This window comes from Narcine bancroftii, chromosome 5, assembly GCF_036971445.1.
Source record: "Narcine bancroftii isolate sNarBan1 chromosome 5, sNarBan1.hap1, whole genome shotgun sequence".
NCBI lineage: Eukaryota > Metazoa > Chordata > Chondrichthyes > Torpediniformes > Narcinidae > Narcine > Narcine bancroftii.
This window is the reverse complement of record NC_091473.1, coordinates 105,997,217-106,021,954: the sequence shown is the minus strand read 5'-3', so window position 1 is coordinate 106,021,954 and position 24,738 is coordinate 105,997,217. Positions and strand designations below refer to the sequence as shown.

The 24,738-nt window shown below is 39.1% G+C and overlaps 1 protein-coding gene across 3 annotated transcripts in view; it reads left to right on the top strand.

Moving 5' to 3' along the window:
* faf1 (Fas (TNFRSF6) associated factor 1) overlaps positions 1-24,522 on the top strand; it is a 332,733-nt gene extending 308,211 nt beyond the window's left edge. For 2 of the 3 annotated variants that reach the window (XM_069938592.1, XM_069938593.1), the window contains exons 18-19: positions 5,483-5,698; positions 23,958-24,522. In XM_069938592.1, the coding sequence (XP_069794693.1) occupies positions 5,483-5,698; positions 23,958-24,041 (300 nt within the window). In that variant the 3' untranslated portion in view covers positions 24,042-24,522. The remainder of the gene's footprint in view (positions 1-5,482; positions 5,699-23,957) is intronic. The other variant, XM_069938594.1, reaches the window with a different exon arrangement.
* Positions 24,523-24,738: the final 216 nt, after the last annotated feature.

The following is a 24,738-nucleotide window of genomic DNA, read 5'->3' as shown; positions in this document are numbered from 1 at the left end:
AACTCCTCAATTCAGGGAAAAGTAAATTCATCAGAAGCACTGGTAACATCATCTGAGCAGATGTGGCAAAGATTAAGAACCATAAAAAGCCTCTACCCTTGTATGGCTTCCTGTCAATATTGCAGGTCCCCAAACATTCCTTTTATTGTGAATGCCAATTTTGACTTTCAATAAGTATATCGTATTTCCTGCTTTTTGATTCAATGTCCTGTGAAGGAACCAAACAGAGATTGGGTCACATTGCAGAACCCCTGTGTGACCATGGTTACCTGTCACTTTAATTTTCTGCCCCAACCTCTTAATGTGCCAACAAATCTCAAAGAAAACCTGAGGTACAGCACCATTTATGAAAGTAGCATTTCACATTCTTCTGGATTATATACCGTAGCCCCTGCAGGTTTTCGCACAACTTAGCATTTGCAGCTTGGATCAAATTTGGAGTCTGGCTGCCATGGCTGTCTCATAAATGTAGTGATCTCCAAGCAGTGAACAAGACCATGATTCAGAAGTGAATTGAGTGGGACAGATGTGGAAGGATTAGCTCCTGAAGTCTTTTGTAATTTGTATTGTTTAAAAGGTGCTCACTTTGGAATTCAGTTTGAAAGTCTATTTTCTGTTAAGTTGGTGGAATTTCGAGAGGAGTTCCAATTAAACATCCTGAGTGTTTTAGGTGGAATTTTGGTTACTGCTTTGACATGAACTTACTGAAGAAATAATAAATGCAGTCAATTATTATAACATGCATTAAGAATAAGCATTCTTGATGGCTACTGCTATTTAATACTTAACCCTAAATTTGATATTTCCCTGTTTAACATCTTTTGTTTGATTTTCTGCTGTACATGTTATTTGTGTTTGTTGCTTGCTTTAAAAAAATTACATTAATTTTCTCTGTGTAAATATAACACCCATTTTTTCAGAATATCACAAAATAATCAACATGGAAGCCAATTAGCATAAATGTGGATTCCAATCAGCAAACTTAAATTGTGTTGAAACTATGAAGTTTATATTTATTCAAAATTTCCTTTGATAGCTCATTATCAATATTGTGTGATTCAGACCCTTAAGGAGGTAATCTTAAAACAATAGAATTCCCCATAGAACACTACAGCACAGAAACAGGCTCTTCAGCCCTCCTAGTCTGTGCTAAACTATTATTCTGCCTAGTCCCACTGACCTGCCCCTGGATTAGAACCCTTGATGCCCCTCACATCCATGTACCTGTACAAAATTTTATTAAATGTTAAAATTGAGCCTGCATTTACCAATTCAGCTAGTAACTCTTTCCACATTTCCACCACTTGCTGGGTAAAGATATTGGTCCAAATGTTCCCTTTAAACTTTTCACCTCTCACTCTTAACCCATGTCCTCTGGTTTTAATTGCTCCTAACCTCAGTGAAAAAAGCCTACTTGCATTTACTCCATCCATACCCATCATAATTTTGTATATCTCGATCAAATTTTCCTTCATTCTTCTATGCTTCAGGTTTAAAGTCCTAACCTATCTCACGAATGTCTTGTACAATTTGACCATGTCATCTTAACTATCCTCAATGCTTTGATATATGAAGACCAATGTGCCAAAAGCTCTCTTTACAAACCTATCTACCTGTGATGGCACTTTCAATCTACATAGCAGGAATCAATTGCTGTTCACCCAATAACTGTATACTGGCATGTGACTTGAGAAACAATAATGAACCTAACTACAATTGTGCCAATTTAGGTAAGGATATACACATTATTTCTTAAAATATAGCTCTCCTGCTGCAGCTCAAATGTTGAGAAGATTTTAATTTTTTTTAAAAACATCAGTTTTTACAGTTTATAATCTCATGGAACATCAAAGTTGGCTTTGTTTTGCACCTGTTTCAAAGCTAAGAGTATAACTAGCTTCTGAATATTATTTATTTCTGAACAACAAATATTGTAATTACATCAGTTCATACATGGTGTTATGTTCTATGCTAATACTTGACTACAAAATAGTAGTTAGCTTGCATTGCCTTTTGTTAGATGGGTCATCTAAAACAATTTTTTCGATAATGAACCAATCTTTTTTTTTAATCAGTACATTTATGTGCAACCAGGCTTAGAAATGCTATCAAAGGTAATGTAGTTTTGAAACTTGAACTTATTATTTCTGTAATGATGCATTTAGGCCAAAATATAAATGCATCTGGATGAGTTTACTTGTTAAAAAGCGAATGCAATACGAGATGTTTACCTTCAGAAATAGACTTTAAAAGGCTTTGACTACCTAGTCAACGAGTCTGCTTTTTTTTAATGCTTGGATCTTGCCGACAGTTTGTTGCTTCTCGTACAATAGTGTCCATTTATTCACTACCTTTGTTTAATTACTAATTTTCAGATACAGCTGTAGATGTTCTATGCAGGAATAAAGGATTTTCATTTATTTGTTTTTCTACTCGCTAAATGGCTGTTTGTTCAGCTTGGTATTTATTCTACCTTAATATTATTAACATTATCAATGTAATTGTTTTGTAGAACAAAGTTTTACCCTTGACAGACCTTCTTTGTCAATTTATGTGGTACTGAGAAGCCTTGGAGAATGGTAATGTTCGGAACTGACAGTATATAAATGGAATCAATCTGAATGATCTGAATTAATATTTATGATCTTCAAAAAGCTCTATGTTCCATGTTCAGTATCATTTATCATGTTGCTGGATGTGTGGGTTGTGTGCATCCATGCATTTGAAGCAATAACATTTTGAAAAAGCATCTAGGCTGTGTTGCAAGTATGCAGAGCGATTGGTGGAGAGAAAAAATAGAGAGAGATGAGTGGAGAGATGAGTAGAGAGAAAAATAGAGATAGGTGGAAAGAAAAATAGAGATGGGTGGAGAGAAATGTAGTATAGCAGATAGGAGTGGATGCAAGAATACAGGGTGTTTAGAAGGGAAACCAAGAATGAGGAGGAGCATTTAGCAGTAGTAGAATTAGGTGAGCAAAGAACAGAGGAAATAGAAAGGACTGGCAATATGGAAGAGCAGATAGGAACCTTGGCACTATTCTAGCTGTTTGTGTGTATGTGTGTGCGCGATGTTTGCTGTGGATTAAATTCCTAGTTCAAGAATGACTCCTTGGATTATCATGCTTTTAAAATTGTACATTTTATGTAATAATGCTGTAGGAGAAGCTGAGCTATTTGCCTTTGCAGTCAAGGAGCCTGTAGATATCCCATCTTGGTAATGTGAACAGGACACGACAGCATGGAAAAATGGATTAATAAGAAAAGCCTGTGCAACTTTTCCAAGAAACATACGGCAGGGTATGAAAGTGAGAAGAGCCAAGCTTGGGAGTTTGTTGACCTGAAGTTAATGCAGATGTAAGAGGAAGAGAGACTTGCTGGAACAAAGTCTTATAAAATCATGGAACAAAGCCTTATAAAATCATGAGGGCTCAGATCAGGAGTGACCAAACCACAGCTTGCGAGCCACATGTGCCTCTTTGACATGCAATGTGTGGCTCGCAGAAATATGTTGGCTGGAGGAGATGCTAGCGTTTCCAAAGCCGCCCGGGACACTCAGAATCCCTGCAGCCAGACCAGGGGGTCCAGGGATTATCACAACCAAGGCTGGAGGAGCAGCCCCTGCAGAGGAACAGAGCGAGCAGCATGTGCCAGAGTTGGATTCTCCTCACTCCTCACTCAGGCCAAGCCACACCACAGTAAAGTGCCACCAATTTGAGGTGTGTGGTAGGAAGGTTGGTCATAGCTGAGGTCCTCTGCAGGGAGTGTTCGGAGAGGTCAGGAAGTGGGGCTTGGGCCAGAGGATCTCCGAAGAGACATGGCCTGCCCCAGATGTGGGATGTCTGTCCAAGGCAGGCACTCTGGTGGCGGGCGGGGGAAGGGGGTAGTGGGGGGGTAGTTGGGTGGGGGGGGGAAAGCAAGATGATGGAGGAGAGGCTGGAGGGTGTCCCCAATGAGAACCTCATCCAGGCATCAAGCCAGGACAGAGCTGAGCTGGCAGCAACAGTGAAGATCCTGTCAGTGGCCACGGCAAGCCCTGGCCTCATCAGATGGAGAGTTAGCACCAGGCAGCGCAGTGATTAGACCACTCCATATCCTAGCATCCGCTACCAGCAGCCACTCTCCCTATTCCATCGGTGACTGGGAAGAACAAAGCGGAGGGTAGCTTTGCATCAGGTTGCTTCTTGCAACTTGCATTTGTCTGTGGGTACTGCAATGGTGTGGGTATCTGCAGAGGCCAGTAGCAGCAGAGTTCCTAAAAAGAACACCTCAGAAGCAGTAGAAGGCGTCATCCATCTGGCTCGTTGAGCCTGTTCTCACATTCAGTGAGATCACAGCTAATGTGGCCATGTACCCAGCTCCGCCTTTCCCCCATAACCCTTAATTCCCCTACCATGCAAAAATCTATTTTGCTGTATCTAAAATATATTTAATGAGGCAGCCTCTCATGCTTACTTGGGCAGAAATGTCCATAGAAAAGCAGTCAGGATTTTGAAAATATTTGGTATATATACGTGTACTTTTCAGTATTGAAACTAATGCAAATGAGCAGTTTTAAAACTACATGCATAAATAAATATTATGTGCATGAATTTATTAATATTTATATTAAAAAACTAACAAAATATGCATGAAGATAAGTGTGTATGTAATATTTTTCATGTCTTGAGGCTCTCAAATATCTGAAGCTCATCGTATATGGCTCTTATGTTAAGCTAGTTGGGCCACCCCGGCATAAATAATGTGCGAGGGGAAAGATTTAAAAGGAATCTAAAGGGTACCTCCTTCACAGAAGGAGGTGGGTATATGGAAAAAGTTGCCTGAGGAAGTAGTAAAGGTGGGGTTAGTTGTAATGTTTAAAAGGATTCCAGTCAACTACATAGAAAGGAAATGTTTAGAGGGATATGAGTTGAATGTGGCAAATGGGTCAGGCTTTGTTGGCTCTGTAAACAGAACTAAAGTTTTAGACAAAGTTGATGATAATGTATGATCAGTAAAAATAAGAACATGAAGATGTTGCTGAAGATGAAGAAATATCTATTTGAGTGACCTTTATTTGCAGGAACAAGTTCAATTTAATGTAACACAAATTTGGAAGTATTTGTGAATACATTTTGATTAGATTTTAATAAATATGGTTGCAGTCTTGATCATTTAATTTATAACCATATTGTTTAATTATCTGAATAGCACTTAATAAATGGAAAAGACAAAAATGGATTGAAGCTGCCTTCAGGGTTCATCTTTATATTAAAAAATAGTGAAAATAAATCCATTGTTACAATTCATAATTTTGTTTGAAAGTACAGTAAATCACTTTGTATATTGTTCTTTTGTCAACAAGTGTAATATAAATCCCATAACTTAAATAGGCAAAGGGACACCTTTGACCAGATCCTTATTTTTCCTTAAGGTCAGTGGAAAGCTGATCTCTGTGCTTACATTTGTTTGAGGACTTGCTCAGGTCTTTTTGTTATTTGTCCAGGCTATTCGGTTGTCCCTTGAGCAGTCATTACCTCCTGAGCCAAGAGAGGAGAGCACTGAACTTGTCAGTAAACTACGTATCAGAACACCGCGTGGGGAATTCTTTGAGCGACGTTTCTTAGCAAGCAACAGACTCCAAGTTGTCTTTGATTTTGTGGCTTCAAAAGGCTTCCCAAGGGATGAATATAAACTACTAAGCACCTTCCCCAGAAGAGATGTAAGTGTGTCATATTATCTTTTCATTCATGCTCTATAGCTTTTTAACTTGGTGTACTTTCAGTTTTGAAAGATTAATCCCAGTGTTGCAGGATTGCGGGCAGGGTTTGCAGAAACATTCAAATCGTAAAGTTGCTGGCCACTTTTTGCCATTTTTTTTCTGACTGCTCTGTGGTTGAACTCAGTGCAGGAATAGCCGCTTCATTCATGGAATACAGAAAATAGCTATGATGGACAAAGGTAAGTATTAGGTGAGTTACAATTTTTGTATTAATAGAATTTAACTGCATTTCTTTGTGTTCCTTGAATTTGTGTTTTACTATTTGTGAACTTTTAAAATATTTATTTGTTTGTGTTTCAGTATCTTTTGATTAGGCAAGAGTCTTTGACACTTTTTGAAACCTATCCAAAATTCTCTTGAAAGCTTTGATAACCAGCAAAGCCCCGACCCCAGATTTTACAAAAATAAAAGTAATATGGAGCTTTCAATGTTTTCTGATTATTTCCTGAAGGATTAAAAATAGGATGAAAACTTGTTTTTATCGAGGCTACCAGGAAAGATGATGAGGGAAAGGCTGTGGATGTGGTTACATGGACTTTAGTAAGGCCTTTGACAAGGAAGGTTGGATTGCTCGGTATTCATGGTGAGATAGTAAATTGGATTTGACATTAGCTTTATTGGAGAAGCCAGGGAATGGTAGTGGATGATTGCCTCTTTGTCTGGAGGCCTGTGACTAGTGATGTATCTCAAGGATCGGTGCTGGGCCCATTGTTGTTTGTCATCTATATCAATGTGGTAATTTGAAAGTGTAGTGGTCAGTGAGGAATGCTGTTAAACTTTGCAGAGAGATCTGGACCAGACTACAAAATGGCAGGTGCAGTTTAATGTAGACAAATGTGAGGTGTTACATTTTTGAAGGTCAAAACAAGTTAGGATATACACAGTAAATAGAAGGGCACTGAGGAGTGTAGTAGAACTGACGGACTGGGAATTGTTACGAGCCCAAAGGAGCCAAAAACCCAGCAGCAATAGATACTCACCACGACAAGTAGTTATTTAAACAAAAGTTGTTTTTAATTATCTTTAAACATGAAAACAGAATCAAATTTAACTACCCAAATTAACCCCCTTCTCATTCTAAGCACATGAGTATGTAATGTTTGTATAAATTTAAGAAAAATTATTTGGTTCACAGTTCAATCTCACTTCTCATTCTTCCAAGTTCTCTGGTTGCAGGCAATTCTTATACTGTGCACAGAATTTAACATGTATAAAGTTCACCAGGTTTTGGTGCTCGAAAGTAAATGTTTACTGCTCAGGAAGGTTCTTGTAGGTTTGCAGAGAGAGATGTGTTGTTCCAGGATTTCCACAACTGAGGTACCACCATTAGTCACCTCAATGTCTTGCTGATGAAACTTGCCCCATCAGGGTTCTCCAGGTTTTAGGCTACTGCAGAGTTCCTTTCTGTTCCTCTTATTCCAAGAGAAACATCACTTCCAGCCATCCGCCACTCTGGAGCTTCTGTTTCAGTTCCAACAAGCTTCTCCTGCTTGTTTCAGCTGTCTCTCTCTCTCCATCAGAGATTCTAAACTGCCAGCCACATGTCCTTCTCTCTCTCACTTGCACAACCCCCTCCTTCTCCAGCAAACAATAAAAGTTAGTCTTCTGCTCCCATCTGTTGTTTTAGGTATACAAACCTCTCAATGAACTTTGAGTGAGCACTGTGCAGAGAGGTCAGAAGCCTTGCAAAAATTTCCAACCCAGACGACCTGACTCCAGTCCATTCATTTCATGGCATCATTTCAATTAGCACCTACTTATGAATTGTGCATAGCATTCTACATAGTTTCTGTAAAGTCACTGAATATGAATTCTTCAGTATTTCAAATAAGATCTGTTTTAAAGTGTGTGCATGTAACCTACCCCAATATTACCAATTTATCTCCCAAAAACATTCCCAAATATTCCATTACAGAATATAGATACATAATTCCCTGAAAGTGGCCATAAAGAGAGCTTTTGGTACATTGGCTTTCATAAATCAAATTATTGAGTACAGGAATTGGGATGTTATGGTAAAGTTATATAAGACATTGGTGAGGGCAAATTTGGAGTATTGTGTTCAGTTTTGGTCGCTTAATAACAGGAAAGATATCAATAAAATTGAATGAGGGTAGAGGAGGTTTACAAGGATGTTGCTTAAACTTGAAGAACTGAGTAACAGGGAAAAGTTACATAGGTTAAGACTGATGCATAATCAATAACCACAAACAGACTCAAAGTGAGTGATTAACGGCTTTAATAACCTGAAACAACAGGCACGTTTTCACATACTGCCAGCCCAGTTCCAAGCCTGGTATGAAGTGGGGGAGAGTAGGGTGACTCACCCTTTATTGGGGAATCTTATGGGGAGGAGTTACAGTGTCAGAAGCGGGCCAGCCTGTATGGTATGGTAATGTCATGCATGCAATGCTGTATTTCACCACATTCACCCCTTTTTAGATAAAGTTTGGCAGGGTGAAGTGGAACATGTAGTCTTTTACAGTTCATGTAGTCTTTTATAGTTCACAGATCCAGCCAGTCCAGTGGCTTTGTCCGCCGCTTTGATCACCGCAGCGCCGATTGCGTAGTTGATGCCTCCTGTGGGACCGTGACCTGTATAGCAGTCTGAATGTCTGGGTGGTGAACTGTGTTGGTCCAAACTGGTTCAGGGGTGTGGGGATGTTGGGGGTTAAGTTAGTAGTTATAGGGGTGGTAAGGGAGGAGGACTGGGGGCTGGTGGTGGTGGATTCGAATACTCGTTTGTCGGCAAGATACAAGGGAGCAGCTGGTCGATGGCAGGGGCACCCATATGCAGCTCCGCTGACAGGACTCCTTCGCAAGCCAGATCCTGGACAGATTCATGCCTTTCCACCCATCCTAGTACTGCACATGGGCGTATTGGGGTTCGCACACAGGAGGTGTACATCCTTAACCAGCGGCTCTGACTTGTGATGCCTAACATGCCTGCGGAGTAGCTCTGGCCCTGGGTCATCAGCCAGACTGGCAGCGTGGTTCCCGATGCCAACCTCCTGGGGAAGGTGATAGTTTTTCATGTGGGGTTGCGTTCGTAGCCGTACACAGCATGGACCTGGTGGCATGTAGTGTTTCCAGAAGGACCTTGCCACTGGGAGACGGACATCCCTTTTGACTTGAGGGCCAAGAGGATTGCCCTCCAAATCATTCTCCCTTTCCACTTGCCCATTCCCACAGGGGTTGTAGCTGGTGGTGCTGCTTGTGGCTATGCCCTTAGTAAGAAAAAGTTTGGTGCAACTTGTCACTTATGAATGAGGACCTTCGATCACTAGGAATATAACTGGGGTATCTGATCAAGGCTAAGAGGTTGCGGAGGGCTTTGATGACTGTGGGCATGGTCATATCCAGACGGAATAGTGAGTATTCACCCATGATATTAAAGAAATAAATTTTCTGATTCATGGATGGAAGGGGGCCCTTGAAGGGGTGAGTGGCCTTGATAGAAGTGCAGCTTGCACTCCACACAGACTAAGCAGTTACGGGTCAGCTCCCTCCTCAGCTGAATAGGGACAGTTGTGGGCCCTCACAAAGTGGTGACCCCAGGGTGGCAGAAACTATCGTGGAGGGCTTGGAGGCTGGCGCAGGTTTCCCGGGACAGGGCATCGGGTGACTCATTGAACTTCCCAGGCTGGTACAAGACCTTGTAATTATAGGTGGATAGTTCAATTCTCCACCTCATGATCTTGTCAGTTTTGATCTTCCCCCGCTGTTTATTATTAAACATGAATGCGATGGCTCTCTGTTCTGCCGACCAAATAGTGCTTCCAGTGGTGCACTGTTTCCACTATTGGCCTGACCCTCCTTCTCGATGGCCAAGTGCCTGAGTTTGGGGCCCTGGAGGGTCTGGGAAAAGAATGCCACGGGCCTGCCTGCTTGGTTCAGCGTGGCAGCCAGGGCAAAGTCAGAGTCATCGGTCTCCACCTGGAAAAGAATGGATTCATTAACGGCATGCATTGCCGCCTTGGCAATCTCATCTTCATGCTCTCTAAGGCCTTTCAGGTATCTGCCGATGGGGAAATGTGGTGGGCTCCAGTAGGAATGGTCCTTGTCTGCATAATTGTGGACCCATTGGCCATAATATGAAAAGAACCCAGGCACCTTTTCAAAGCCTTGAAGTTTTGAGGCAGTGTAAGTTCCAGGAGGGGGCGCATATGGTCGGGATCATGGGCAATGGCGCCATGCTCCACCACATACCCTAGCATTGCCAGACATAAGTGCAGAATATGCACTTCTTCTGGTTATATGTCAAGTTCAGGGCTTTAGCCATGGTGAGGAATTTCTGCAGGTTTGTGTCATGTTCCTTCTAGTTATGGCCGCAGATGGTGACATTGTCCAAATAGGGAAATGTTGCTTTCAGTTTATGAACATCCACCATGCGGTCTATCTCCCTCTGGAACACAGACAATCCATTCATGAGGCCAAATGGGACCCAAAGGAAATGGTAGGGGCGGCCTTCAACCTCAAATGCTGTGTATGGACAGCCTTGTGGGCGGGTCAGGATTTGGTGATACACCGACTTGAGGTCAATGGTGGAGAAGACATGTTGGCTATGAGGGGGAGGAGGTAGGTGTCCAATAAGGAGAATCAGTTGATGGTCTGGCTGTAATCAATGACCATCCAGTGTTTCTCCCCACTCTTAACTGGCTGGCCTCTATAATTCCCTCAGCTAGCAGTCGCTTTACTTCTGCTTTTATAAATTCTCTGTCCCTGGAGCTGTATCACCTAGTTTGCAGTTAGAGGTGAGATTCTCAAACAGGGGGGACCCAAAGGTGGCCAGACCACAGGTCATGTGCCCTGGATGGCATTCTGGTGTCTGATTGGCCATTTTCAGAGGGATGGGCGGGCTATCCAGGAATTGGTCATTTCAGACCATGAGGAACATCAAACTGCATCAGTACGCTCTTTAGCTGGCATTGGAAGTCCAGCCCCAGTATGCCTGCCATGCAGAGATGGGGCATGATGAGAAATTTGAAGTTTTTGTACTTCGTGGCCCCTCACTGAGCAGCACCCATGGATTTTAGTCGAGTGGGATTTTGACGCCAGTGATACTTTACACTTTGCAGGGGACACTGTGAGGGAATAGCGTTGTACAGTGACTGTGTGTATGAAACTTTCAATGCTCCCTGTGTTAAATAGGCAGCCCATGTCCATCTCGGATCATGCCAGCTGGTGTGGTCCGTTCTGGTCCAGAAAGATTGAAGCCAGAGTTAGTTCATTCTCCAAGTCAATGATGCTGTGATATGCCAGCAGCAACCACCAAGATAGGTGTCCTGGAGATATTAAGATGGCTTCCCCCATGGATCGCACACAGTGTAGTCCAGAAGAAACGCCGGAAGTGTCGTTGACCCATGTCGTCTTACTCCTTTTCCCACCATTCAGTTCTCTGCCACTGGAAGTTGGTCTTTCCAAGATGGTAACAAGGATCGTGCTCCGCATGCCGTGCTGCTAGAGGAAGGTTTGGATTGACGTACTTTAAAGTAGTGTCCCTTCCTCCTGCAATTCGAGGAGGTCATGCTTTGGGCCAGGCAGTTCTTTTGAGGGTGGTTAGACTGGACACAGTAATTGTATCTCGCTTGCTCAGCAGTGGCTACTAGGGATACTGAGTCCCAAGATGGCAGCACTCGTGCTCCCCACTGGGTGGCCACGTTGCCAGAGGAGTAAGCCTCTGCAATTTTTTGGGCCATTTCGAGCGATTACGCCAGATACACGACTTCCTATCGGGTCCTATTGCCCTCCTCCAGGATTCTCTCTCAGATATGGTTTGAATGAAAACCGGACACTAACCCGTTGTGAATGAGTTCCTCTTAGTAGACAGCAGCTGTCACATCTACGGACCCACAGGCTCGTCCCAGCTCCCGCAGTCATCGACCAGAAGGTAATGACAGTACATCGAGTTCATGGGGGCACCATACTGCTGCTGCAGTAGGGCTATCATATCATACTTGTCACAATCACAGATTATTTGTTAAGATCAGTGGCCGACTGATGCGAAGAGCAGATAATACTTATCTACATTGTCTGTTATCTGGTTGTGCTTCATGTAAGCATTCAGGAAATGTAGCCTCATATCAAACTTGATATGGTTCCCTAGGATTGGTTTCCAGCTTCTTCGCGCAAATCACCTTGTCCATGGCAGGTTAGTCAGGTTATTAAATTGATGCACAATCAATAACCACAAGCAGACTTGAAACAAGTGATTAACAGCTTTAATTACATGAAACGACAGGCTTGTCCGGTTCCAAGGCTGATATGGGGGGAGGGGTTTCAGATTGACCTGTACCAATTCAGATGAAGGTTCTCAACCATAAATGTCATCCATCCACTTACTTTAAAAGAAAAAACTGGCACTACTTTTCTATTCTTAATTTTGAAGTTGGTTACAAACCTATAACATTCCTTTTATTACTATCCAATCTGTTTTTTGGACATGGAAGAAATGGAAAAAGGCAAGACACTATGAAATATTATTTACTTTATTTTGTAATGTTAATTTAGCTTTAAAAATATGCTATTGTTACATTATTGCTGAATCGCATTAAAAATAACAGCTATCTGTCACTTCAGCATGGAACAAGGTTTTATTTGATTTTTTTTTCAAGCAATGTCTGCTTGGATTGCTGAATGTTAGCAGCTGGCAGGAAGATTATCTACAGGGAAAGCTAACTAGGCACCAAACCACTTCTCTTTGGACCACTTTCAAAAAAGTGCCTCTTGAACATCAACTGCAAGACTGGCATATGGGAAAAGTCCTCATACTTTTGCAAAGAATTATCATTTATATTTATCAATGAGTTGATAAACATTAGCACATACATTTCAGATACAGGCCATCTGTTTATTCCAGGGAGCCCACCTTTAATTCAAAATTATATATGTACCATTTGTGACATTGAGGAAAATTATTCTCTGCAGATTGTAAGTCCCTTGACTTTTCATTATTCCTGTATACTTACCATATTGGCAGCTAAGATTATGTTGCATGATTAAACCAAAATCTATTTTGCATTAACTTACGGGTCTACTTAAAAATAAGGTTTATTTTGTAGTTGTTACAGGGTCGTTTATATTGAAGTAAAATTCATCAGCTATCACAGAATGGATCAATAAGAATTTTTTTCATATAACAAGCTAATTATACAGAACTTTACAAGGTGCACCATATATGTATGAAATAATGAATGAAGCAATAGCTTGTAAAGTGTAAATTGCAATTAAGTTGTATATAGGAAATAAAGCAACTAATTTGTCTCTGATTTCATGAAGAATTTTTCATATGGGCATACAGGATTTATTAATTAAACTATTAAACCATTTAAAATCTAACTTCAATAATATATGTGTAAATAAAAATGTTAAATACATGCATCAAGTTAGATCATTCTCATTTTAGTTCTGTTAGAAAATAGCTTCAGATACACAGATATATTAATTGTGTACTTTTCTATATTGATATGGTGTGCTAATTTTGGAAAAAGTAACATTTCACTTAATATTCACATTTTAATATTTTACTTTTTTATTCAGGAATGCTTTTTTGCTCAGGCAAAATTCAGAAGGGCTCAGGCCAAAACATTGCTTTGCCTCTTATAGATTTAGCATGACCTGCTGAGTTCTTCTGGCATGTTTATGTCTTTTTGTCACCTAATGGGTTTGACTTCAATAGTGGTATACTCTATAATTAATTGATAAATAACCCATAACCCTTTTATATATATTTCTTCCCAGTTGAAATTTAGCTTCTTTATAACCTATAAACTTGCTTTGATTAGTCAGTTCTTGTATAACAAAGGGTCAATAGGAAAATAAACTCTCAATGTATAATGTATCCTTAAGAATGTTATTTTGGTCTCAAAACTACGAATTTCACAGTTCCATAAGTGCTGTATGAATCTGTCTTGTAATTGATGGTGATGGTGAATATGCTGACAGTTGAATTGCCTGAGGTCACTTGTCATTATCCATTGAACTATGCCATCCACCCCCCAGAACGTAGTTGTGTATGTGGATGTCGGTGTATAGTTCTCTGAGACACTCAGGTTACTGATGGACTCCAAGAATGTCAAGTTATGCCCCCAAAATGACTTTAACAACTAAGATGAGACACTGCACCATGACTAATGTTTGTGAATATACTTAGTGTTTCCAAATGCTTATGAATGCTATTTAAAAATGTACATAAAATATTTTAATTATATTAAAATACCAGAATAACACAAGATATTAAATATGTTTTAAAAAATTAAATAAGATTATAAATATTTAGAAGTTGTTTTAAATATTTTTAAAATTATATTAAAAAAACAAAATAACAGATACAAAAAATAAATAAATTATAATTAATTGAATTAAATAAAATAAATTTCTGCTCATCATTCTGAGAGTTTGAATATACCTGCTGGTTGTGCACAATGGGCAAGAATATTCCTTACCTAAATTTGGGAAATATATTTAATGCTCTCCCCCATTGGACAGCAGCCTGTGGCACAAGAATCTCAAGCTTCATTCCATTTAAATAAATAAAAGTGAGCAAATATGAAATATCTGTCAGATATTAAATAGAAAACCATTACTATTGTCTAACTAAAAAATATTTACACCTGATGATCAGAAAATTTGTTGAGTATGTACTCTTAAGGTAATTGTAAACCTCGTCTTTCTTTGACATGCTGAAGAAAGTCACTAATGGTTTCACATTTTGGTAAATTTAGAACAAACACTTTCTCTATTTTTCTTGATCTGTTAATTCAGAAATAAATGACTGATAATTATGCAGAAGGGCATAATTATTTTGACAAATGAATGAACAAAATTCTCATCGGAAAGGAACTTGGAGTATGTGAAATGGTGCATGTTTTCCAAAGTGCCTTTGGCCTCTGCCCAAAAACTACATTTGATTGTCTGCAACAATATAAAATATTGTTTTTTGGTTTCAAGGAGACTTGAGTAAATTGTTTACTCCAAGTTGTTGCATAACTTGTACAAGAATACAATGTTGCATGATATAGATGTGAAATAGAATAGTTATGGATTGCTGTGCATGGTAATATTGTTTTTGAATACAAGATAAAAGCTGCAATATTTTATAGTTTCTCAAAACTGAACATTTTTTTAATAATGAATCAGATATTCTTCCTTATGATAAATAGGTCTTTCATATATGCAGTGGAGTGGAATATTCTATTTTTCCCTCTTCTTCCACAAGAATATACTGCCAAAACTTGTACTTTACAAAAATGGTGGTCACATCCATTATTAATTTAATTTTTTTAAATTAAATTTAAATTTAGACGTATAGCACGGTAACAGGCTATTTAAGCCCATGAGTCCTTGCTGCCTAATTTACACTCAATTAACCTACACCTCCAGCACGTTTCGAGGGGTGGGAAGAAACCGGAGCCCCTGGGGAAAACCCACGCAGACATGGAGAAAAAGTACAAATAGACGGCGTGGGATTCAAACCTTGGTCCCGATCACTGGCGCTGTAAAGGCGTTGCACTAACAGTTACGCCAACTGTGCCACCCTTATCTGTCCTTCTCATCACTCTACATTTCTTGTTATTTTTACTTTACAATTTAAATTTTGTATGAATATCTTTGTTTAAAATGTTTTTTCATGTCCCTTGTTTAGAAATGATATAAAATGTTATGTGCTGATATCCAGAAAAGCATACTAGGTCACCAAGACCAAAAGAGTAAAATGAGCTGACAAAAGAAGGTTATAGAGACCTACATAAAATAAGATCATGGAAAGTTATTTACAATGGACTAGTATGGTGTGTTAATTAAGCACACATACAAGCCAGATGAACAGAAATGCCTTGGAGCGAAGCAAAACAACAGCTTTGTTTGTTGACAGATGCTGGAGTGTTATTGTCTGTTAATTGGATAATGGTGTAAACATTTGCAAACTCTGCTGTCCTTGCTGAATTCAATGTTTGAAGGGCAACAAGAGGCATGATCCCAATGTATGACCATGTTTGTGTGTTCTCATACAAGCTTCCAGGTAAATAAATTTGAGTTTAATATTTCAGGCCACTGTTAACATTTACCTGACATCATAGATCTGAAAATTATAGCAAGTTTGTATGTTTTTAGAAAATGATTTTTTGTCCAAAGTAGGGTCTCCCTTGTTCAGTTACAATTCAGTGAAAACTGTTTTGTGGAACATTTTTGTTTTTTTTTATTATTAGCAGATACAACTGCAACTCTGCATCTGGTTGCTCTCATTTTCATTCAAGTCTTCACATTTCAATTATCTGTGGGGATTTAAAAAGTGCCATCTCATTAGATTCAAAACAAAGCTGACATGCGATGAAGCTGGAAGTTGCCTCCTTTTTGATGCATGAGATATGAAAATATTTCCTTATGTAATATTAGTTGACTGCAATAGATGTGTTTGAATTTGAATTCCCAATTTAATTGCTCACCTTCACTGAAATGTTTCATTTCATCTGAATTCAGTCTAAATTGTTTGATGATACTTTACAACCCATTCCACTGACACTGAACTATTTGTAAACATGGCTTGCTCAAACTATAGACTTTTATTTCAAAGGAAAAGTACAAGATGATTAACTACATCTCTAGGGAGATCCTAGATCTCTCTAGGGATCTCTCCAAACGTCATTGCTGCTTACTTGAAAAGGAATCATTGGTTGCATGGAGTATTTTTACTACTAAAGAGGATACATACTATGAAGTTGATAATAGATCTTGGGTCAACTGCTTTCAAAACTGTCTGAATGATAAGTGCCCCTCCATTGACAACTTTATGCTGAAGAAACACTCTAATTTAGTCTGATTCAATCTTGAAGAGACAAATGATGATAGATTAATCAAAAGGCAACTGTAGATTCTGTAAAATGAGAATGTAAACAAAAATTGCAAGGAATATTCATCATCTAGTCAAGAGAGAGATAGTCATTTAATGTTTCAACTCAATAACCTTTCAATGAAACTAAGAAAAGTTAGAAATAATTTGATTTGATATCTAACTTTTTTTTGGCTGAATTCTTGCCCCAATGCTTCTCTCAATTTATCTTGGTACAATGTTTGATTTAATTTCCAATAAAATTGCTCAACCATGTATCTAAAGCAATGTCACTCCAAAACCAAGTTCACTGGAACTCCGTCAGCTGATCTGTTAAAAACTTTCAATATTGTATGTTTGTTTACCAAAGCAATTCAAATCTTGTACTCAACATCCACAAGACCTAGATTCATTAACAATCTGTCCCTGCTTTATCACTATTCTCTTTAACAATAAAGATTCACAGCAAAATTCTGGAAAATGTCAACTACTTTCTATATCTTGGCAGCCATTTGTTATTGAAGGCAGGTGTCAGTGATGAAGTTCAGCACCACTTTCGGAGTGTCAGCACAGCATTTAGTCGATAGAGAGAAAAGATATTGGAAGGTCAAGACTTCAGACCAGGCACAGACCTCCCTGGTCTGCTATTACCATACAATTCTGAACCCCTAGACTACATAGAGCAGACATCTCAAAGAACAACTCCAACACTGTTTCCATCAGTTCTACTGGATTAGCCTTAGTAGCTGCTTGATGGTTCTTGTGGATCAAATAACCTGTTTTCATACTATATGACTATTAGATTTTTCCTGGAATGTTCTCTTTTAGAAAGACCAAAGGGCCTATTTCTGTGCTGTCATGGTCTATGGTTCTAGATTTAGCAAATTAGTCATGAAATGTGTGGAACTATCTTTGGAATATTTTTCAGTCTGGAATACGGAATCCTCAGCAAGTCCAGCATTTCGTTTTCAGCTCTGATTGTCTATGAAAGAATTTGATGGTAAACTGACTAGGTGTACTACCCTTCCAAGGAAGGTGCTTTGGAGCAGAGTATTGCAGAATTTAGATTGAGTAACAGTGAAGGAATGTATTTTTTATGTCAGCGAATTTGTGTTGTTGTTGTACCGAGCCACAGTCATAGAAGTAAAGTGAGTAGACTATGCTGCTCCCGTACAGATGGAGATTGTGGAGGAGATGTTCTTACCAATCCTCACTGATTGTGGTCTGCAGATGAGGAAATCAAGGATCCAATTACACAGTGGGATGTTGAGTCCCAGGACTTGGAGTTTTTCTGATCAGTTTTGAGGGGGTGATGGTGTTAAATGCCAAACTGTAGTCAATAAAGACAGCATCTTTGCTGTTCAGATGTTCCAGGGATTTGTGTAGAGCCAGTGAGATAGCATCCACCATAGACCTGTTGCTATTATAGGTGAATTTAGAATGGATCCAGCTCAGTCAGGAGCTGATATTGCTTCAATACAAGTCTTTAAAAAAGAGGGATTCCATGAGAAAGAGGCATAATTTATGACATAGCAGTTAGTGCAATACCATTACTATGCCAGCGATTGAGATTGGGGTTCAAATCCCGCACTGTCTGTAAGGATTTGGTGCATTTTCCCTGTGTCCATAGAGACTCTGGTTTCCTCCCACCATTCAAAATGTACCAGAGTTTGTAGGTTAATTGAGTGTAGTTGGGTGGCACAGGCTCATGGGCCAAAATGGCCTGTAACTGTGCTGTATGTATGTCTAAAACACTTCATCACTGTTGATGTGAATGCTACTGGTCAATAGTCATTTAGGCAGGTTATCACACACTTCTTGGACAAAGATATGATTAATGCTTGTTTGAAACAGATGGGTACCACTCCCTGCTGGAGTGAGTTGTTGAAGATATCTGTGAGCACATTAGTAAGTTGATCATCACAGAGTTTTAATACTCAGCCAGGTACTCCATGAAGACTGATGCTTTCCTTGGATTCACTCTCCTGAAGGCAGCCCGCATGTTATCTTTGGAAACGGACAGGAGAGGATCATCAGGGGACATGGGGGTCTGCAATAGTAGTTCTTTCTTGTTCTTAAGGTTGAATAGGGTGTTCCTTAGGGAGTGAAACCTTTATGTCGCCTACTGCACTAGATTTTGTTTTGTAGCAGGTTATGTCATTTAGACACTGCCTCAGCTATTGGTTACCCTTCGAGGTTTCATTTTTGCCCGGACACTTTACCCAGGAGATGGCACTCCATAGGTCATATCTGTTCATTCTGTAATGTTCTGGATCTCTGGACTTAATTACCTATGATCTGGGTCTCAGCAGGTTCTGGATTTCTGGTTGGGGGAAAACCCTGAACTTGTCCACAGCTGTTTTGATAAAGTCTGTGACAGCCCTGGAGTAATCATTCAGATCCTCAGCTGAGTCCTTGAACACCACCCAATCTGCTGAATCAGCCTCCTGCGACCACCTTCTAGCTGTCCTAATCTCAAAGCCTCTCTTTTTAGGCACTGTCTGAATGAAGGCAGAAGGAGCCAGATTATCCAACTTGTTAAAATGAGGTCTCAGGAAAGAGCGCTAGGCCTTCCTTATCTTTGTGTAGCAGTGATCGAGTGTGCTGGGACCTCTGATACAGCAGGTTACATGTGGGTTGTAGTTAGGCAGGGTTTTCTTGAGACAGGCCTCAATAGTCTGTACCCATTTTTTGGAAAAACTTACAAAATTACCAATTATAATGGATAAAGTGTTGGAGAAGCCCAGGGACTAAAGGTAGCCAAGTTCCCAGGATCTAATTGACTGCAAACTAGGATTCAACCCATTGATTGAAATTTTTCACACTCTCTCAATTCGAGGAGGTTATTAGAAGTTTGGAAAACAACCAATGTGACTCCCTTGTATAACATCGAACAATACAGCATGAAACAAGTCCTTTGGCCAATGTGTCTGTATCAAATATATTAGCCAAATCAAATTAAAACTCGTCTGCTTGCACCTAATGGATATCCCTCCATCCTCTTCAAATTTGTTTGTCTATCCAGAAACTTCTTAAATACTGCTATTGTATCTGTTTTCATAGTTACTCCTGACAGCTCACTCCATCACCAACCACTCTCTGTGTAAAACATTTGCCCTGCACATTTCCCTTAAACTTTGTCCCCCTCCTTTTAAACCTCTTTCGTACCTTCTCCAAAACCTCCACATCCTTCCTGCAATGAGATGACCAGAATTCCACACTGTATTCCAAGTGCACCCTAACCAAAGTTTTATATTAGGCGCAAATTACTTTTATGTTCAATATCCTGCCTAATGAAGCCAAACATACCATACATCTTCTTTACCACCCTATCTACAGTATTTGTGAAGTCACTTTCAATGAGCTATAGACCTGGCCATTCAGATCACTCTGCTCATCAATACATTTAAGAGCCCCACCATCAACTGGATACATTTCCCTTGCATTTAACCTCCCAAAGAGCAACACTTCACACTCATCTGGATTCAATTCCATCTACTATTTCTCGCCACATTTCTGTGAGATCTATATCCTGTTGTATTCTGTGATAGGCCTCTACACTGTCCACAACTTCACCAATCTTTTCATCATCTACAAACCTACTAACCCATCTACTTTTTCATCCAAGTTATTTATATATCACAAATATCAGGAGACCAAAAACTGATCCCTGTGGAACACCATTGGTAATATGCCCTCCAGCACAGCCTTCTACTGCTACCCTTTATCTTCTATGTCCAAAAACAGAGAAGGGGTGGGGGGGGGGAGCACAATTAATTTAACAAGATACCAGGGCAAGTCACTCAGAGGAAAGCTAAACATAATTCAACCTAGTCACAATGATTTTATTGGAGGCAAATCATGTTTGACAAATTTGTTGAATTCTTTCAGAATGTAACAGGGAAAATTGATAGATGGAATTTAGGATTTAAGGTATTTAGATTTTTGAAAGCCATTTGATATGGAGCCACATAGAAATCTGATGCTTAAATTTAAAGTTCATGGTTTTGGAAAAAGTGTGTTAAAATGGATTAAAAGCTTGCTACCTTATAGAAAACAAAGAGTTAGAATAAAATGGGTCCTTTTGTGACTGGAAAGAGGTAACTAATGGAGTACTGCAGGGATTAGTTCTTAGCCCACAATTGTTCACTATTTTCAGTAATGATCTGGAGAAAAAAATGTCTTTAAGGTTTCCAAATTGGCCAATGCTATTAAAGTAGTTGGAGGAGCACATAATGATAAGTATACAGTGATTTTGTAATGGGATATGGATAGACTGGCAAAGACTGACAAATTGAGTTTATTGTGGGGAAGTATGAAGTCATATAGGGGGTCAGAGATTGAGCACTGTATTCACCAGCCATGAGACAGCACACCCTAATGTCTTTCCAACCACTGAAGGGGACTTCACCCAGGCCAACCTGAAGAAGTCTTTGACAAACTACCATCAGCATATCACCTGCACAACGAGAGGAGCCAACACACTTGACCACTGTACACCACCATCAAGAACACCTACTGCACTTTGGCAAGTCCCATCACCTGGCTGTAATTCTACTACCAGCATACAAGCAGAGTCTGAGGACCACAGCACCAGTGGTGAAGATGGTAAAAGTATGGTTGAGAGAGACAGAGGAGCCCCTGCCCGCAGGACTGCTTTTAATCAGTAGACTGGACCTTATTCAAGCAAAATGTACAGAGAATTTTAATTTGAACTATTGACATATCAAATTTATTTCTTGGGAACTTTCAAAAACTTTTTTCAATAAAGATATGTTTTGTGTATACATTAAACTTTATTTACACTGATTAAGAATTTAACGTTCTAGTAATTTCATTAAAAGTTTAAGAGCTGATATAGACTTTAAAGATAAGATAATTGAATATACCTGAATAAGATCCATTAATTGAACAATCCTGTGTAAATTAAATATGAATTGTTTTATCATCCCATCTGTGTGAGTGCTGAGTGAACTACAATAATTTTTATAATGCATCAGAATGACCCTTTCACTCAGTGAATGCACTTGTACAATAGTTCCTATAAGGGCGTTCTGCTCGGATCGCTATGAAGCAATGTTTAAAAATTACTTTAATTTGTTACTTTACTAGCTCATTTTTACAAATTTAGTAAAACTTCTATGGGTTTGGATGTTGATTCATAATGTATTTTTTTTCTGTTACATGGGAAACATTTGCATCAAATGGAGAAATCCCGCTCAAGTTTTTCTTACTAATCCCTTTCATGTAATTCATCAGATTTCTCTCCTCATGCCATTTAATTTTTGGCAATGATTTCTAGGTGGAGCTTCTCTCTTGTATGTGAACATTTTCTGATAGAACCAGGGTGGGCAAAAGTAGATTCTGTGTCAAGTTATTTCTTGTGATCTGTCATTTCTCAAGGTGGTCTGGTGTGTGTGTGTGTGTGTGTGTGTGTGTGTGTGTGTGTGAGGTTATTTCTTGTGATCTGTAATTTCTCAAGATGGTCTGGTGTGTGTGTGTGTGTGTGTGTGTGTGGTGTGCACCCAATAAGGGAAATTACATTGTTCAAATTTCCAGATTCTGTGTCAAGTTATTTCTTGTGATCTGTCATTTCTCAAGGTGGTCTGGTGTGTGTGTGTGTGTGTGTGTGAAGTTACTTCTTGTGATCTGTCATTTCTCAAGATGGTCCGGTGTGTGTGTGTGTGTGTGTGTGTGTGTGTGTGTGTGTGTGTGTGTGTGCACCCAATAAGGGAAATTACATTGTTCAAATTTCCAGATTCTGTGTCAAGTTATTTCTTGTGATCTGTCATTTCTCAAAGTGGTCTGGTGTGTGTGTGTGTGTGTGTGTGTGTGTGTGTGTGTGTGTGAAGTTATTTCTTGTGATCTGTCATTTCTCAAGATGGTCTGGTGTGTTAGTGTGTGTGTGTGTGTGTGTGTGTGTGTGTGTGTGTGTGTGTGTGTGCACCCAATAAGGGAAATTACATTGTTCAAATTTCCAGATTCTGTGACAAGTTATTTCTTGTGATCTGTCATTTCTCAAGATGGTCTGGTGTGTGTGTGTGTGTGTGTGTGTGTGTGTGTGTGTGTGTGTGCACCCAATAAGGGAAATTACATTGTTCAAATTTCCAGATTCTGTGACAAGTTATTTCTTGTGATCTGTCATTTCTCAAGGTGGTCTGGTGTGTGTGTGTGTGTGTGTGTGTGTGTGTGTGTGTGTGTGTGTGTGTGTGTGTGTGTGTGTGTGAAGTTATTTCTTGTGATCTGTAATTTCTCAAGATGGTCTGGTGTGTATGTGTGTGTGTGGTGTGCACCCAATAAGGGAAATTACGTTGTTCAAATTTCCAGATTCTGTCAAGTTATTTCTTGTGATCTGTCATTTCTCAAGGTGGTGTGGCAATTGTCAATCTTCTATTCAAGATGAATGATATGTAATCTTTAATGGTTTGAAGCCATTTCATAACAAACCTCACCAAATCACGGCGAATGGACTATGTCACAACTGAAGCTGTTTCAGCTAATGACGTTACCATGCTCATGATGCAGGTGTTCAATTTTGAGCTATTGAAAACCCAGATGGACAAAACCAATACAATCCAAGTCACAATGCACTTTGTCATAAGTTACCATTTTTCACTTTTCATAATCAATGCTGAAGGCTTTCATATCCTTCCTAATATCTTTAAAATGAGGTTTCTGTGCCTCACTGATCTTTTGATTTGAGTTATCATCCTACATACATAATATATTGTTGGGGATTTGTACATGAGTATTTGCCATCATTGTCTGATGAGTGTTGATATACTTTGTTTTGTGTCTTTGCTTCTGAGAGGACCATGTGGTTGAATGAAATGCAAAGCATATTCCGTATCCATTGAGGGAGGATTTTTTTGAGTTTTTCTTGCTATCCCCATGTGTACTGAGATAGCATTCCTTCTCCTTCTTCTTTTCTTTTTTTTTCTCCAACAGGGAAGTAGAGGAATAATAAAAATGTCTTCAGAACTGAGGTGTTGATTAAGGTCTGTGTTCTATCATATTGCCGTACTGCAGTGAAGCATGGGCCATGGAAAGAGGACATAACAACTTCCTAACAAGAATGACTAAATGCAGAAAGGAATAAATTCAATGTGTATAATATTGAAGGAAATTATCCGCGAATGCTTATCTCCTGTGATTTCTGGTTACATGAGAAATCAAACAAAGTTTGATAAAGTTTCTTATTTTTAGGTATTTGGTCATTTTTTGTGCAAAATGAGAGCAGTTCTTTTTAATTGTATAAATAAAACTGAATTACTCAGTGACATATCATAAAGATGTTTTTTTGTGGCTATGAAATAGTAAGCTGGTTCAAGATTTTTTGTATGAAAGTAATATATATTCTCTTTTTTTTAATAGGTTTCTCAGTTTGAACCAACTGAAACATTGCTGGAGATGAAACTCTATCCTCAGGAAACTCTCTTCCTGGAAGCAAAGGAATAAATTAATCTATGGGACTCTGGTTTCCCAGATAGTTGATAAAAGCTCATCTTAAGTCTGAAAGCTGAAAGATCCACATTTTTTGTCCAGCTACATGCCACAACTATCTGCCTCTTTCAAAAACCCAAAATCAACGCCATCATTGTAAAATGCCTGTATGCTGCCAACCTCACAAGAAATGTAGATGTTTACAAAGATATATAGGGGGAAAGCAATCTGTGATGAACACTGACTTACAACCTTCACACTATTCTGGCCTGTGTTTATTCATCAATGCACTATTCAAAGGTGAAGTGAATTAAATTAGTTAAACTGGTTTCTCTGTACCCATTCAACCACAAATTCTGTAATTCAAACAGCTTTCAGAGCAAGTGCTTTGATTTGAAATTCTGTATTTGTTTAAATTCAATACATACTTCTGACAATGCTTACAAATGTGGACAATTCCGTGTCTGGATTTCTACTTAAACCCTAATTTATGATGTCACAGTAGTCATGGGGTCATTCTTCTATTGAGACTTAATATTTGGAAAGTATGATTTTCATACAGCACGATTTTCTGATTTTGGTTTACAATTTAAGTAAATTGTAAGAGGAATATAATTTTCCATTTGTGGCCATCTTTCATATTGAGCCTGTCTTTTCCTTTTTGGTGGCTACAGAAATAATTAGTTGTGGGTTTATCTGAAAAGGTCAGGAA